This window comes from Periplaneta americana, chromosome 9 (genome assembly GCF_040183065.1).
Source record: "Periplaneta americana isolate PAMFEO1 chromosome 9, P.americana_PAMFEO1_priV1, whole genome shotgun sequence".
In the NCBI taxonomy this organism is placed as follows: domain Eukaryota; kingdom Metazoa; phylum Arthropoda; class Insecta; order Blattodea; family Blattidae; genus Periplaneta; species Periplaneta americana.
In genome coordinates, this window is record NC_091125.1 from 132,272,011 (window position 1) to 132,286,089 (window position 14,079).

General features: G+C 35.2%; 1 protein-coding gene across 2 annotated transcripts in view; it reads left to right on the plus strand.

The window, feature by feature from the left end:
• The first annotated feature begins 437 nt into the window (after positions 1 to 437).
• Positions 438 to 14,079, plus strand: part of LOC138706526 (tudor and KH domain-containing protein homolog) — a 117,206-nt gene continuing 103,564 nt past the window's right edge. The window contains exons 1-5 of one of the 2 annotated variants that reach the window (XM_069835909.1): positions 438 to 678; positions 3,207 to 3,327; positions 4,604 to 4,772; positions 11,453 to 11,583; positions 13,466 to 13,577. In XM_069835909.1, the coding sequence (XP_069692010.1) occupies positions 3,235 to 3,327; positions 4,604 to 4,772; positions 11,453 to 11,583; positions 13,466 to 13,577 (505 nt within the window). In that variant the 5' untranslated portion in view covers positions 438 to 678; positions 3,207 to 3,234. Of the gene's footprint in view, positions 838 to 3,206; positions 3,328 to 4,603; positions 4,773 to 11,452; positions 11,584 to 13,465; positions 13,578 to 14,079 lie in introns of both variants that reach the window. The other variant, XM_069835908.1, reaches the window with a different exon arrangement.

Sequence of the window (14,079 nt, forward strand, 5' to 3'; positions counted from 1 at the left end):
TATATGGATAGTTTACTATGCATTAACTTCATATTGAATGAATTTTTTATCTCACGAAATAAAGTTGTTTCTACTGCCATCTTTCGGATATTCAGTCTATTACATTGTAACATGGAGAAATGTTTTTCTCAACGAGCACAGAATACTGTGCTCGTTGGTTTTTCTCCATGGGAGCATCTATGCCAACCGAACTGCCACCTGGTATCAATTATGGCAAAATAGGTAAATACTGTTCGTGTTTATCTGTGAAATTTATTTATAATCACTCCGTTGTTTTCATTTACAATAGATGCACATATTTCAATCTTCCTTTACGAAGTTTCATTTTCATGTTTTGTTATTGGAAATACAAAGAATAAAATATTATTTTGAAATAATGCTTAATAAATGTAATGATGTAGCTGCCAACCCCACGAAACATCATCGGTAAATTTAGATTTACGTCAGCAACAGGTACCAATATTTCCGTAACTGTGTCATACAAATGACAAGCCAAACAATGTGATAAGGGAGTGAAATCTGACATAACTATAACATAATTTATGTAGAAGTACAGTTGTTAGAAAATTGTAAGGAAAGGCGTAATTTTCTTTCGAATCAAATTGTATGCAGAATTTTCGTCTTCTCGAGATTAGTTGGCAGCCATTCAATGCCTGTACAAAGCGGGTATTCGCGAAGGTGAGGAGCGGCGAGGGCTTGTACGTGTGGGAGTAAAGTTGTTTTGAATTGCCGGTCTTGAATAAGTATGTTTACATAAAGAATTCAGTATATGTGCTTATGTAGTGTGGTTATCTGATTTGAACAACTTGTAGGTATTGACTTCCGCAGTTTTTCCAGGTAAGGAGAACAAAGACAAATTTAAGGGCCGGGTAAGGTTAGTTTATAACAATGTTTTTTGAAGTAAAAAACATTTGAATAACATTGTCATTATATTATACTAGGATTCACAGACTCTTTAATTTATTCTCATTGATTTAGGTACACATCAATTGCATAGAACCATGGTTCATTCAATGTATTGGTAATCTTTTAATAATTTATAAAATCTGTGTTCACATTACGTTACTCATTATGTTGGAATTATCAGATTGCCAAGTTTTGATCAGTTGACATTTACGAGTAAGTTTTTGGTTAGCTATGAATTTTTTAAGTCCCAAAGCTTTCTTTGTTTGATTTTGTTATACGCCATTGTAAAGTCTCAGAGTAAAATACCAGGTTCAGATTTCTTTATGTTAATTTAGTGTATGTGTGTGTAATATCGTCAGCTTACTTCTAAAACCTCGTAAGTCTAATTTTTACGAGATGTAAAAATCTGTGTATATTTTTAAAATGCGTCTGCTGATAATACCTCTTAAGTATGCAAATGTTTCTATATTTTATAAGTAACAATTAATGTAGAACAGTTATTGGCTGGGTATAAAAATAATGTTATTCTTTTCTCGTGTACAATTTCCTTAAATGCAGTTACAAGGTTTTAAAAGTAAGCCAACGATGTACATGCATACATACATACAGAGCACTCCAACCTTTATCTAATAAAATCTGTTGGCGGGCGATGAATGATCGTATGCAGGTGTACGGACAATTCAATGCGTGCTTCCCATGGCAGATCGATCCCACTCCAACTCTTACTGCTTAGCTTCCTCGAGGTGGCACTCTGACTCTACACTACAGTCATTAAGCTGATGGAACTCGACTACCTGGGACTGGCCTGCATAGGAACTCTCTGTTTATATAATATATTATATCCAAGTATTATATTTTATTCCAGAGTTTGTGTCACTCTAGGATAAGGTTACCAGATTTTTTTTCACAATTTCTGGGGACAGATATAAGCATGTAAAAAGATACTTTTAACATTTCTGTTAGGTTGCTGTAACTTACAATTATTTAGTTTTTTTTTTACAAAATTTAAAGAATGAAAATAGGCCTACTAGTAATTATTCTATTTACGAACTAATCTCTTTTTTTTTTCAGAGGATCGATTTTTTAAGCAGGTCTTCTCTACATTCCAATTTTCCAGCAAATTCCTGACAGGTCATGTTGAAGCTGGTTAAGATAGTAAGCCTGGCACAAACAGTTTTTAGCTCATCATTCTGGATTTTTAGAAAGTCCACATCATGTTCACTAAAGAAACTTTCTCCACTGAAACATTACTTCCAGGACTCAGAGATGAGATAGTTCAGGCGCGCTTCTGAACAGGGGCAGTGGCATTTCCTGTAAGGTTAGAGCCCAGTTTAGGTGTGTGTATATTAATCGAAAATTAGGGGCTAGAAAATATTGAGAATATGACGCATGTTTATATGACATTTTTTCCGATTAATACACACACACCTAAACGGGGCTCTAACCTTAGGGGAAATGCTGCTGCCCCTGTTCGGAAGCACGTCCGATAGTTCAATCAACTTCTGGAATTGTGCATAGGGAATCATTTTCTCAAAAAAAATAAAATAAAAAAATTGCACTCCATTTGAGCAAAAATTAGCATTTTCTTCATTCCACTTTGTCATTTTATCTGAAATCACATATTCTTCAAGCAAGAAATTTAATCAAATAAACTAATTCTCTTCATCCAAGTCAAGTCCATCTACATAATGGATTGTCTCTTCTAATTTTTGCCTTTCTACAGGGGGTAATATAGGTACATTTCATAGATATCTTATCATATGAATGAATAACCCAGGCACTAGAATTTTCAAAAGCATTTTCATAAAATTCTTGAGAGGCACTGAGAATTCTGTTGTGAAATAATAGCCACTTTTTCTAAAGACGCCCAAGAGTTGCTTAATTGATGGAATAAATTTATCTTCTTTCCTGGAGTATAATTTTTTTATTAACTTCGGTGAAAACAGAAGACACGACTGCAGTTACGTCATCACCTTCAGTTTTGATTGCCATCATGAAAAATCGGCAGAATTCCATTAGCAAAATTTATCACAGCAATATGCAAGGATCATTAAACTATATTAATAAATTAACAATGAAAATCCGGAGATATCAGGGAAAAAATTATTACATCTGGAGATGATGAATTTTTTCCGGGAACAGAAAGCAAAATTCCTGAACTGTCCCCAGGAAACGGATCTGGTAACCTTACTCTAGAAAAGCTTTAGAAAGGAAGAAATAATTTACATCGCTATGTAATATTGTTGTATCAGTAAGCTAAAGGATTACTGTTCTAATTAGTTGTTCTTGGGACATTGCAGGTGATGTCCCTTCATCTCACTGTCAAAAATGAGTGCAAAATACTCCTTACCAATTATTATTGGCTTGACTGTGACAGGATTGTCAACAGCTGCATACCTACTCTACTTGCTCCTCAGGAAGGTGAGTTTCGTGTATTGTATTGTATTGTATTTATTAACATTCCATGGTATTCGTACATGCTTACAGCTAGAATATGGAACAAGTCAAAAAACTTAATACTATTATAAAATCTTAATTTATAGTCACAGTCTAGATGAAATATATACAGACGAAATTTTCAATATAGTCTACTAGTACAACACAAAGTTTTAGTATCAATTTCATGAAGTGTTATTGAATGTCATGAATTCACCTACAGAATAGAAGGCGTGAGAAATTAGGTACTTCTTTAATTTGGCCTTAAATAATTTCATGTTGTGAGTTTCATTTTTTATATCTATAGGGAGGCTATTAAAAATTTTTACTGCCATATAACGCACTCCTTTTTGATAGCACGATAGACTTGCCGATGGAGTATGAAAGTCATTTTTTTGACATGTATTTATGCTATGAACTGTTGAATTAGTTACAAAGTTTTCACGATTATATACGAGGAAGATTATTAATGAAAAGATATACTGGCAAGCCATGGGCATTATTTGTAGTTTTTTGAAAATAGTCCTACACGATTCCCTAGATTTGGCACCTACTATTATTCTAATTACTCTTTTTTGTAATAGAAATATATTGTTACTATCTGTGGAATTTCCCCAGAATATTATTCCAAAACTCATTACCGAGTGGAAGTATGCAAAGTATATTGTTTTTAAGGTATTGATATTTACTATCTTTTGCATAGATCTAATAGCAAAACAAGCTGAATTTAGTTTGGGGGTAATTTCTTTAATATGATTTCTCCAATTTAACACATTATCGATTTTTAAGCCAAGAAATTTGGTTGTTGTTGTTTCTAATAGGGATCTATTATTAATTATTGCGCTAGAAATTTTCGACGTTGAATTTGGACAGGATTTAAATTGAATTATGTTAGTTTTGTTACAATTTAATACTAATTTATTGGCTGAGAACTAGTCACATATTTTGAAGAGAATTTCCTCTGTTGAAGATTGGAATGTGTTGGAATTATTGGCTGTAATTACTATACTTGTCATCTGCAAATAATATGGGATGACCTACATGTAGACATGCTACAGAAAATATCTTGTGTTTTTCTTTTATTTTGGTTCTCATTTTATGAATAAAAGAAAAGCTTCTGGTTTTTGGTAGCAACCCTTAAATAAATAGTGGAAATGTTGATTGCATGGCTAAATAAATTGTTCAATCAATTGAGTACAAACTTAGGCTGATCTGGTCATAAATTTTAAACTGAAACCTGTTGTTACTTAATTGCTTGCAGGATGAAGATGACTATGATACACATGTCCAGAGGATAAAGACATCTCGTCCAACAGCTATTGAGGTTAAGATTCCAAAGGAGTGTGTCGGCATTGTGATTGGCAGAGGGGGAATCACCATTAAGGACATTCAAGAAAAGACTGATACAAGGATACATTTCAAAGATGAATGTAAGTACCTGTGTGACTTAAAAACAGGACGTGGACGCCTGTTGTATGCGTCTCTGTATGTGTGTTCGTTTTCCTGTCCACTTTTTTGTCTCTTCATCCTATCTCTTCCCCACACTTTCCTCTGTTTATCTCTTCTCCTGTGATCACGTGAAAGATTCATTTGTAGATGATAATATTGTTCACCGACATTAACAAATTACTTTCAGTTCGTAGTCTTTACATACTTCTGGTTGTACATATCTTATTTTATTGCTTAATTCCCCTCCTCCCTCCCAAAAATTTTTATATAAAAATATTGAAATTAAATTTAATATTACATATTTTCCTCCCCTAAAAGTATAATGGAATCCATTCCAACTGCAGTCAACTCCGAATATAGTGAACCTTTGTGGACTTGCATTTTTCGTTCACTATGTTCGAGGTTCACTATATCTGAAGTGTCTCTCCCCTAACCTCAAATGACAGAAATGAATGAATTTGTGAACAAGAAAATAAAATATTTCATTTTTGTAGAATGGATTACACTGTATACTGTTATTCACAGTTGATTTACTTAAACTATGCTGTCAATCTATGTCCGCTTGCAAAAGACCACGTTCAATGTTACTTATAATATTTGCCTTATCTTCCAAAGAAAACACTTCATGCTTCAACATTTTTATACAGTACATTCACTGTTGGAACACTAGAAACAGACGATCGGGTAAAAATGACAAACGCTGTTATGATGTGACTGCGTACTCAGCCTTGGAATTTCCTGGATCACTTAATGGAAACTGGGAGAGGATTGATGGAGTTTGAAAGCCATCGAAATCTTACCTTCATTTATGCTCTGGACATAATGTCGGTCCCCTTTTAATAAAAGAAGGCAATTTCATTTTGCGTTTTTTTTATGCCCTCTGTCATAAAGGAAATGTTTCTGAGAACAAAAGGCAACCCTTTGACAGTGGAGGATTAGAAATAACAGTATAGTAGTGTGCCTGAGAACAGAATGGCAACCCTTCGATGGTGTAGTGAGGCAAGATTGTCGTCACACAGCTCATTGTCTAGGAATCACTAATCCTACCTTTGTCCTTTGACTAAAGGAGTAAGAAACTTAGAATGTTATTCTCAACACATTCTTTCAGTTTTATACAAGAAGGTCTGACTTCAAATAAGAATTTGTCAGGATACAAGGTTCACTATAACCGAAGTGAAGGTTCACTATAAATGGAAATACGAGGCGCATCCAGAATGTAAGTTTCCCGATTTTTTCCCCTTGAAAGTAAATGTAATTAGCCGTGTCAATTGCGCATGCGTAACAGATCTATGACGTATCAATCATATGCCAGCCGGACAGGTCCCACCTCGTGCCAGTAGCGTGGCAGCAGTGGTCCGAAATGGAAGCTCTTATTCCTTCTCCCGCTGCCTGCGAGGTTCGGTCGGTGGTAAAGTTCTTTAATGCACAGCGCCAATTGAAATTCATCGGCAGCTCTGCCAGTCTATGGGCTGAACATCATGAGTAAGCAGATGGTGCGTCGCTGGTGTAGGCAGTTTTCCGAAGGTCGTCAAAGTGTCCATGATGAAGAGCACAGTGGGCGACCGTCCCTCATCAATGATGATCGTGTTGAGCTGGTGCAGCAGTGCATCATGGAGAACCATCGCTTCACGATTACGGAGCTGAGCAGCCATTTTCCGCAGATATCGCGATCCTTGTTGCATGAGATTGTCACTAAGCACCTGCTGTTCAAAAAAGTGTGTGCCGGGTGGGTGCCGAAAAACCTGACACCCGAACACAAAATGCAATGTTTAGGAGCAGCACTGACATTTCTGCAACGGTATTACGATGATGGCGACGAGTTCCTCGACAGGATCGTCACGGAGACTTGGATTTTGCACTTCACCCCGGAAACCAAGCAGCAGTCAATGCATTGGTGCCATAGTGGATCTCCGGTCAGGACGAAATTCAAACAGATGCTGTCGGTACAGAAAGTGATGTGCACGGTGTTCTGGGACAGGAAGGGCATTCTGCTCGTTGACTTCCTTCCAAGAAGTGAAACAGTGAATGCTGACCGTTACTATGAAACACTGCGAAAATTGCGACGTGCCATTCAAAACAAGAGGCGTGGAATGCTTACTGTAGGTGTTGTGCTCCTCCATGACAATGCTCGTCCACATACGGCTCAGCGCACAGCAGCTGTTTTGACGGAATTTGGCTGGGAGTTGTTTCATCATCCACCTAACAGTCCTGAACTTGCTCCCAGCGATTTTCACGTTTTCTTGGACCTCAAGAAATTCCTGTCCTCCGGTGAGTGTTTTGGCAATGACGAAGAGCTGAAGACGTTTGTCACACACTGGTTCCATTCACAGGCGGCAGAGTTCTACGACAGAGGGTTACAAAAGTTGATCCCACGATATGACAAGTGTCTCAATTCTGATGGTGGCTATGTTGAAAAATAGCTGAAACATTGCTGTACCTGTTGCCAATAAATGTTTTCCTGAAAGTGTGTGTTCTTTTTTTTAAAAAAATAGGCAAACTTACTTTCTGGATGCGCCTCGTATTAATGTACTTTTTAATGCATGTGGGTAGGGACCAATGATTTATGTTCACTATAGCCGAATGTTCACTATAACCGAGTTCACTATGTCCAGAGTTGACTGTAGTTTGTGATGGAAAGTTTTCCATGGCATTTGTTTCACATCCCGTAAATTTTCGAGTATAAAGGCCAGTCTATGTTATGCTATCTCTTTCTATTTTTGTCTCTCTTTCTAACTCCATTACAAGTACTGTTACAAGCCGTCAATATGTGTGAATAATCCAGACATGAAGGCTGATCACTGAGAAAGTTACGAAGTTTTAAGAAAAGTTTCAAAATAAACTGGAATTTCCTGTGCTAATGATGGCTAGGGACCTGAAAATTTCGCATCTATTTTTATCAAAATTAGCATCTTTTTCTCAAAACTAGCATCTGTTTTTATGAAATTAGCATCCACTTTTTTCAAATTTGCATATAATTTTTTTTCCAAAGGAAACTTTGTGCATTCTACTTTTCATTTCTCAAAAGATGTATTATCTTTTGTGAACATTTCAGCATTTCCCTCCTTCAAATTACATCGTCTATCTGAAACAACAGCACCATACTGTGATAAAACACATTCATTGTCAACATTGTTTGTTGGTGTCCACAATACTTGCAAACAACATTCTGAAAATGCTTTATTCTCTGTTCTTAAAGCATTGAACATTTTCACTATGTCACATTTTTCATTTTTCACTTGCTGTTCAATAAGGTTCTTAAATGAATTGTATGCACTTCGAATTTCTTCTTTTGGTATACTCGAAAATCCTGGAAACATGTCAATATTTGGTTCATCAACATTGTTCACTAGAATTATATTATTTTTGTAGAATGCCTTGACAATAGCCTTAAAGTTCTTTCGGCCAGGGTGCTCTTCCTTCAAAATTTACAGTTTATTCTTTCCTGACTAAGCAGCATTCGAAAACACATCTTTGCATGTAGCTTCTTCCAATGGATTTAATCTCGACAGTGAATTTATTGTCCCTTCAGAATAATGTCCAGCAACAATATCTGCTAAATTACTGTCCAAGATGTCTAGTCTTGGGTACAACAAGCAAGATGTTGGATATTTGGATCCTTCGAGTAAAGTTAGCAATTCAGCTAACTCACTAGCATGATCTTTACCAAAAATCATGTGAGCATTTTTACATCAAGTCCCTGTAAAAAATTTACCCCCATATTTTGATTATCCCTCATGTCAGGCTGCTTGAAAAACAGGACAATATCTTCAAACTAATCAGCCAGATAGAGACAGCCTCAAACCAGCTATTCCACCTCTTTACAGTGGGAGAAGGAAAAATCTTAGCTTCTTTGGAAGTTTCATATCTAGACTTCAGAAACTCAAGATATTTATATTTCCTCTTTGTAGTATTTAGGAAGGCAGACTTAATCATGGTAACAATTTCATTGAGTTCCAACATTGATGTTGCCCAGAAATTCCCAACTAAACTTAACTTATGGGCCCAGCACTATACATGAATTAGATGATCCCCTATTACATCTTTGAGAATTTCATAACAAAGTCATTGTCACTAACAAACTCTTGCACTGAATCATACAGAACAGAATGATTGTGAACTGCATTCAACACTGCACGAGACCATTTGGTTGCATTTCCTGAATCTAAGTATTTCACTGAAATCACAAACAAGTGAACTTCTCCAGCATCTGGGACTTGAAACAGTACCACAAAAACACACCTCCCCTTTCTGTCTGTTGTTTCGTCGCATAAGATGTTGATATTTTTTCCTGCTATTGCCTCTTGTAATCAGATGAAAGTTTTGGAAGTTAATATATGATTAAATTGAATAATGATGAATTAAGAAAAACTAATTTTAATAACTATAAATATACTTTGAATATTTTATCTAAAAATTAGGAAATTTTGTGTAATTTATGTGAAAAAACTCCTTCCCCTATAGTAGCCTATCTAACATTTCAATGCATTCTAAGTTATGTTTGGTACAATAATTGTACACTTGGTCAAAATGAAACTGGCCCGGTGTCTGAGAGACTAAGTTCGAATCGGGTATTTCTGTGAGCGCTTGGGACAGCCAGCTTTGTTCAAAAGATTGCATATATTCTTCTAGTAGTTATAATGGGAACACAATTATTAATCACTAAAATCTTCCGAGAAAATAATTCATATACAGGATTTAAAACAGACAGATCGTTCAGAGTGTTTAAACAGTGAATCTGTAACACAAACACTATATATAAAACAGGTTCTCAAGTGGAGTGTGATTATTGCTTGTTACAATGTCGTTCTTACTACAGTAGTACTCTTAGGATTAGCTAAGTGTTCGTGAGGTTGCAAGTTCAGAACTTTGTGGAGCTACTAAACCTAAACTTTTTTCTTTCTGCCTTTTAAATGCATCAGTGAAAATATAACAGGTTTTCATCATTTTTTTATCCTTAAAATACTTTTCGCTTTATTATTTTTTTCGTGTTAATAGAAACTCTGATGCTAAATGGAAGTAACACTAAAGACGACAATTAGGGGCTTTCATATTAAAATGCTGTGTTAAGTATTTTATTAATCCCTGCTGCTTTACACTCTATTGCCTAAGGAACATTCAGTAAATATGTTAACGGTTAAATAATTGGCAATAATTAATTTGCAAGTTGTACTACAGGGAATAATGATTATTATTCTAACTTAAATCTGTGATCATCAGGACCTAAACGTAGTAATTGTAAACAAGAAGAAAAACCAGAATTCTGATGACAAAATATATTCTGATTTCCTGGAATTATAACCACAAATTTTCACCAATTTTGTAATTATCTGTAAGTAACATGAAGTAACATAAGCAAAATTATTTGATCATATTACACTGAAACGAATTGTAAAAATAAAAGAAAGGACAAAAAAAATTTCACTACGGAAATTCGAACTCGAACTGCCTGCATAGAACTTAAGTAGCTTTGGAGTTAATTTACGAAAATATTTTATGATATGGATTATCCAATTTTTTCGATAACCATTTAGTTCACCCCTTTCATTACACGGATAATAGAGGTTCTACTGTATACTGAAACTCTACATTGAAAATTTCCCATAATTAAGTAGTTGACAATCCATGCATTTTTGTCATATATGACAGTGCTATTTGAGGGTTAGCCTCAACATCCCTTATTATTTTCACTTTCTATCTGATAGTTAATTTCTTCTGTTTACTCACCATTATAACAATGCACCATCATCATCATCATCATCATCATCATCATCATCATCATCATCATCATCATCATCATCATCATCATCATAATCATAATCATAATCATAATCATCATCATCATAATCATCATCATCATCATCATAATCATCATCGTCATCATCATAATCATCATAATCATAATCATAATCATCATCATAATCATCATCATCATCATCATAATCATAATCATCATCATAATCATCATCATCATCATCATCATCATCATCATCAAATATTAGACCCCAGTGGATCTGTTACGCGGTCTCTTGCCAGCGTATCCTAGGTCTTCCTAAATTTCTTCGACCTCTTGGGACATACGATAAAATCTGCCTGGGCCATCTAGAGCGAGCCATTCTCTTGACATGTGCCTGCCACTGATGCCTGTATTGCTGCAGATAATGGACAATAGAGTCAATTTTTAATTCCTTCAGGATATCTACATTCCGATGATGGTTGAGAGGAGAGTATTCAGCAGTTTTTCACATGAATCTCATTTCGGTAGTTGTTAGCAGTTGCATAAAGAGCATAATTAAAAAAAAAAAAACTTGGAAACAAGATCCGCACAACTCGCGAGAACAAAGCAAGCAAAGCAACCACTCTGTGAAAGCAATGCAAAACAAGACAATAAAGAATAATGCCGCCATATGGCACCGTATTACTATCTATCAATTGAGGTGCGCTATCGAATATGCTGGTGCTATTGATTATATTGAAAGTAGAGTTGTTATTTCACTTGAAAAGTATTCCTTAAAAGGAGGATTTTGCTTAAAGTGGGAATTAATTATTCTCATGGTAATTTGGCTGAGACTTTAGACATTATTTCTTAAAAGGGATTTTATTGTATGTTAAATTGAAATGTTCGTGTTTGGAATTAACGTAACTTTTCTCTTTACATGTTTAGTGGAGACTGATCAGCACCGAGTCTGCATCATCAGAGGCACTCCAGAAGGGGCGCAGCTTGCCGAATCTCTGATCCATGACATTATGTTGAACCAGCCTTTGATTGAAACACTGGAGATGTTCGTGCCTCAGGTACAACTTGACAGTTTTCTTTTTTTCTTCTCTCTCTGACAAGGTGTAGAGGGAAATTTATTGTTGCATATTTGACTAATTAGTAGACAAGTGATTTAATTTTTTCTTCATTGAACTATGTTCAGTACGAGGTGGATTCAAGTTCTAAGATCTCCGAATTTTTTTCTGACAAACTACTTGCCCTAAAAATTTGAACTTCTGTCACTTCTCAACATAATCTCCCTGCAGACGTAGATTCTTTTGGCTCATTATCACACGAAACTCTGCCTTCTTTGAACTGCCACACCCACGAACGCACATTCTTCACGTTAATGACACCATCACCACATGTCTCACTCAGCTGATAATGAATTTTAATGGGTGTCACACCACGAAAATGGAGAAAACGAATGATTACATGCTGTTCCTGTAACGAAAACGTCGCCATTTTAAGTATCAGAATTGCTTCTCACTTTAGCTGCTGCCACGAGGTTTTCGTGTGCTGTACACTTCTGCCATCTTTGTCACGCATTCGAAAAGAGTACCTGTGTCTTTTAAACTAAACCACATGTTTCTATCTGTTCCCAGTCCCGAGAAAAATAAATCAGAGACCTTAGAACTTGAACACACCTCGTAAAAGATAACAAATAATGTATTTTTAGTGTAGAAGAAAAGTTTATGGAAGAGCCTGCGGATTGCTTTAATTTCAGTAGTCCAAATGTATAGGCCTATTTAAAAATACTGTTGCTATTGACCATATAGGACAACGTAGAATTATCATATACAGATTGCTGCCCCTAATCTGCAGTTGGTCTTTTCTTCTTCATTGAATCATTAGTAACCAAGATTACAGTCATAACACGCATTGAATTGTAGTGACTTATAAAATAACAATGGCTGGCCGATCAGAAGGTATAGAAAATAATTAGAAGTGCAAAGCCCTGTGAATTTGAATTATTTGTTTTAACCTAGTTTTAAATAATTTGTTCTTTATTTATGAATGATCTTCCATCAGTTGTGCTTCAGTAGCTTCTTTACAGTAAATTACGTTCATAATTTGAAGATATTGTTGCTAAGTAATAGAACTGTGGTTGCAATGCGAGAATTTGATGGACAGATTTGAAATCAGCAGTAAAATGTCTTTAACAATGAACCATTCCCTCTTTTTTAACGGACGAAAATGTAATTGGCATAGATTTTATTTACGTAATAGAAATATCGTAATTAAAGTAAAAAAAAAAAAAACTCTTAACTTGAAAAACCCTGAGTGATAGTAAAATTTGGTAAATGGTTATGAAATCAGGGGTAAAAAAGTTTGAGAATAAACCATAATAATTTATCTTTTAATAGACTGAAAGTTTACTCTGCATAGATTTTATAAAGTAATTGAAATACATTGTATTTTCAAAGTCACAATTGCGCAAAATCTTTGGGTAATAGAAAAAATTTGTAAGCAGATTTGAAATTGGCGCGAAAATATATGTGAGAACAGGCATTCTTTCACTTTTAAGAGAGAAAATATTTAATTTTGTTGACCACTGTTTTCAGATTAAATCCGTTATTGGACATGAAAGAATAATCCCCTTTATTAGCTCGAGAAGAAACATTTCTTTCTTCCCTTTTCCCCATTTCTGACAACATCCATGATTCAGATATTGATAGAATCATCAATTGGGAAGAGACAATCCATCACACTAATGTGTTAATTTATTTTTGTTAACGTAGGAGGGTGAAAACTAATTTTGTGCTTATAGCAATAAGCTATGCCTCACATTTGTTATATAAGACACCCGTAAAGAATTCATAATACTCAAAATGAAATTTGCTGCCTTCGGATATAATTCACATTCATGTAACGTCAGTATACAACAGAACTCCACTAATTTGAGTATTCTATTTACAGCAAGCATGTGGGAGAATAATAGGACGGAATGGAGAGAACATTCGCAGCGTTTCTCGAGCTTCCAATGCAAAGATCATAATAGAGGGCGGCAATAGCAGTGCTAGAGATATGGGTGAGTTGAATCGACTAATGAATTTGTTAAATATTGGATAAAATGGAATCCTCAGTAGTACTTAAATCATCATCATAACCATCATCATCCAAACAAGTATAAGGCCCAAGACCTATTATGGTCTCAGCGAGTACTTAAATAAATATTTTAATAATAATTTATAGTGTTAAGTGATTCATATGGTAACATAGTATCTCTACAATCTACCAGGCACATGTTTTAGTTTTATTTTCAGCAGGAAAGTTTTTCAGACGGTTTTCTTGTAAATTTAATTTTAAAAGCCTCTAAATTCAAGCCACTGTACTGTGCGAGTTGATTGCAACACAGCTTAAGACAACAGCTGATTACCTGGTTGGGTTTTTCCGAGGTTTCCCCCACCGAAAAGGCAAATGCCGGGTAATATTTTGACGAATCCTCGGACCTCATCTCATCTCACTACATCTCGCCAAAATGTAAAAAAAATGTAAAAAAAAATTGTACAAAATTGTAAAAATTGTAGAAA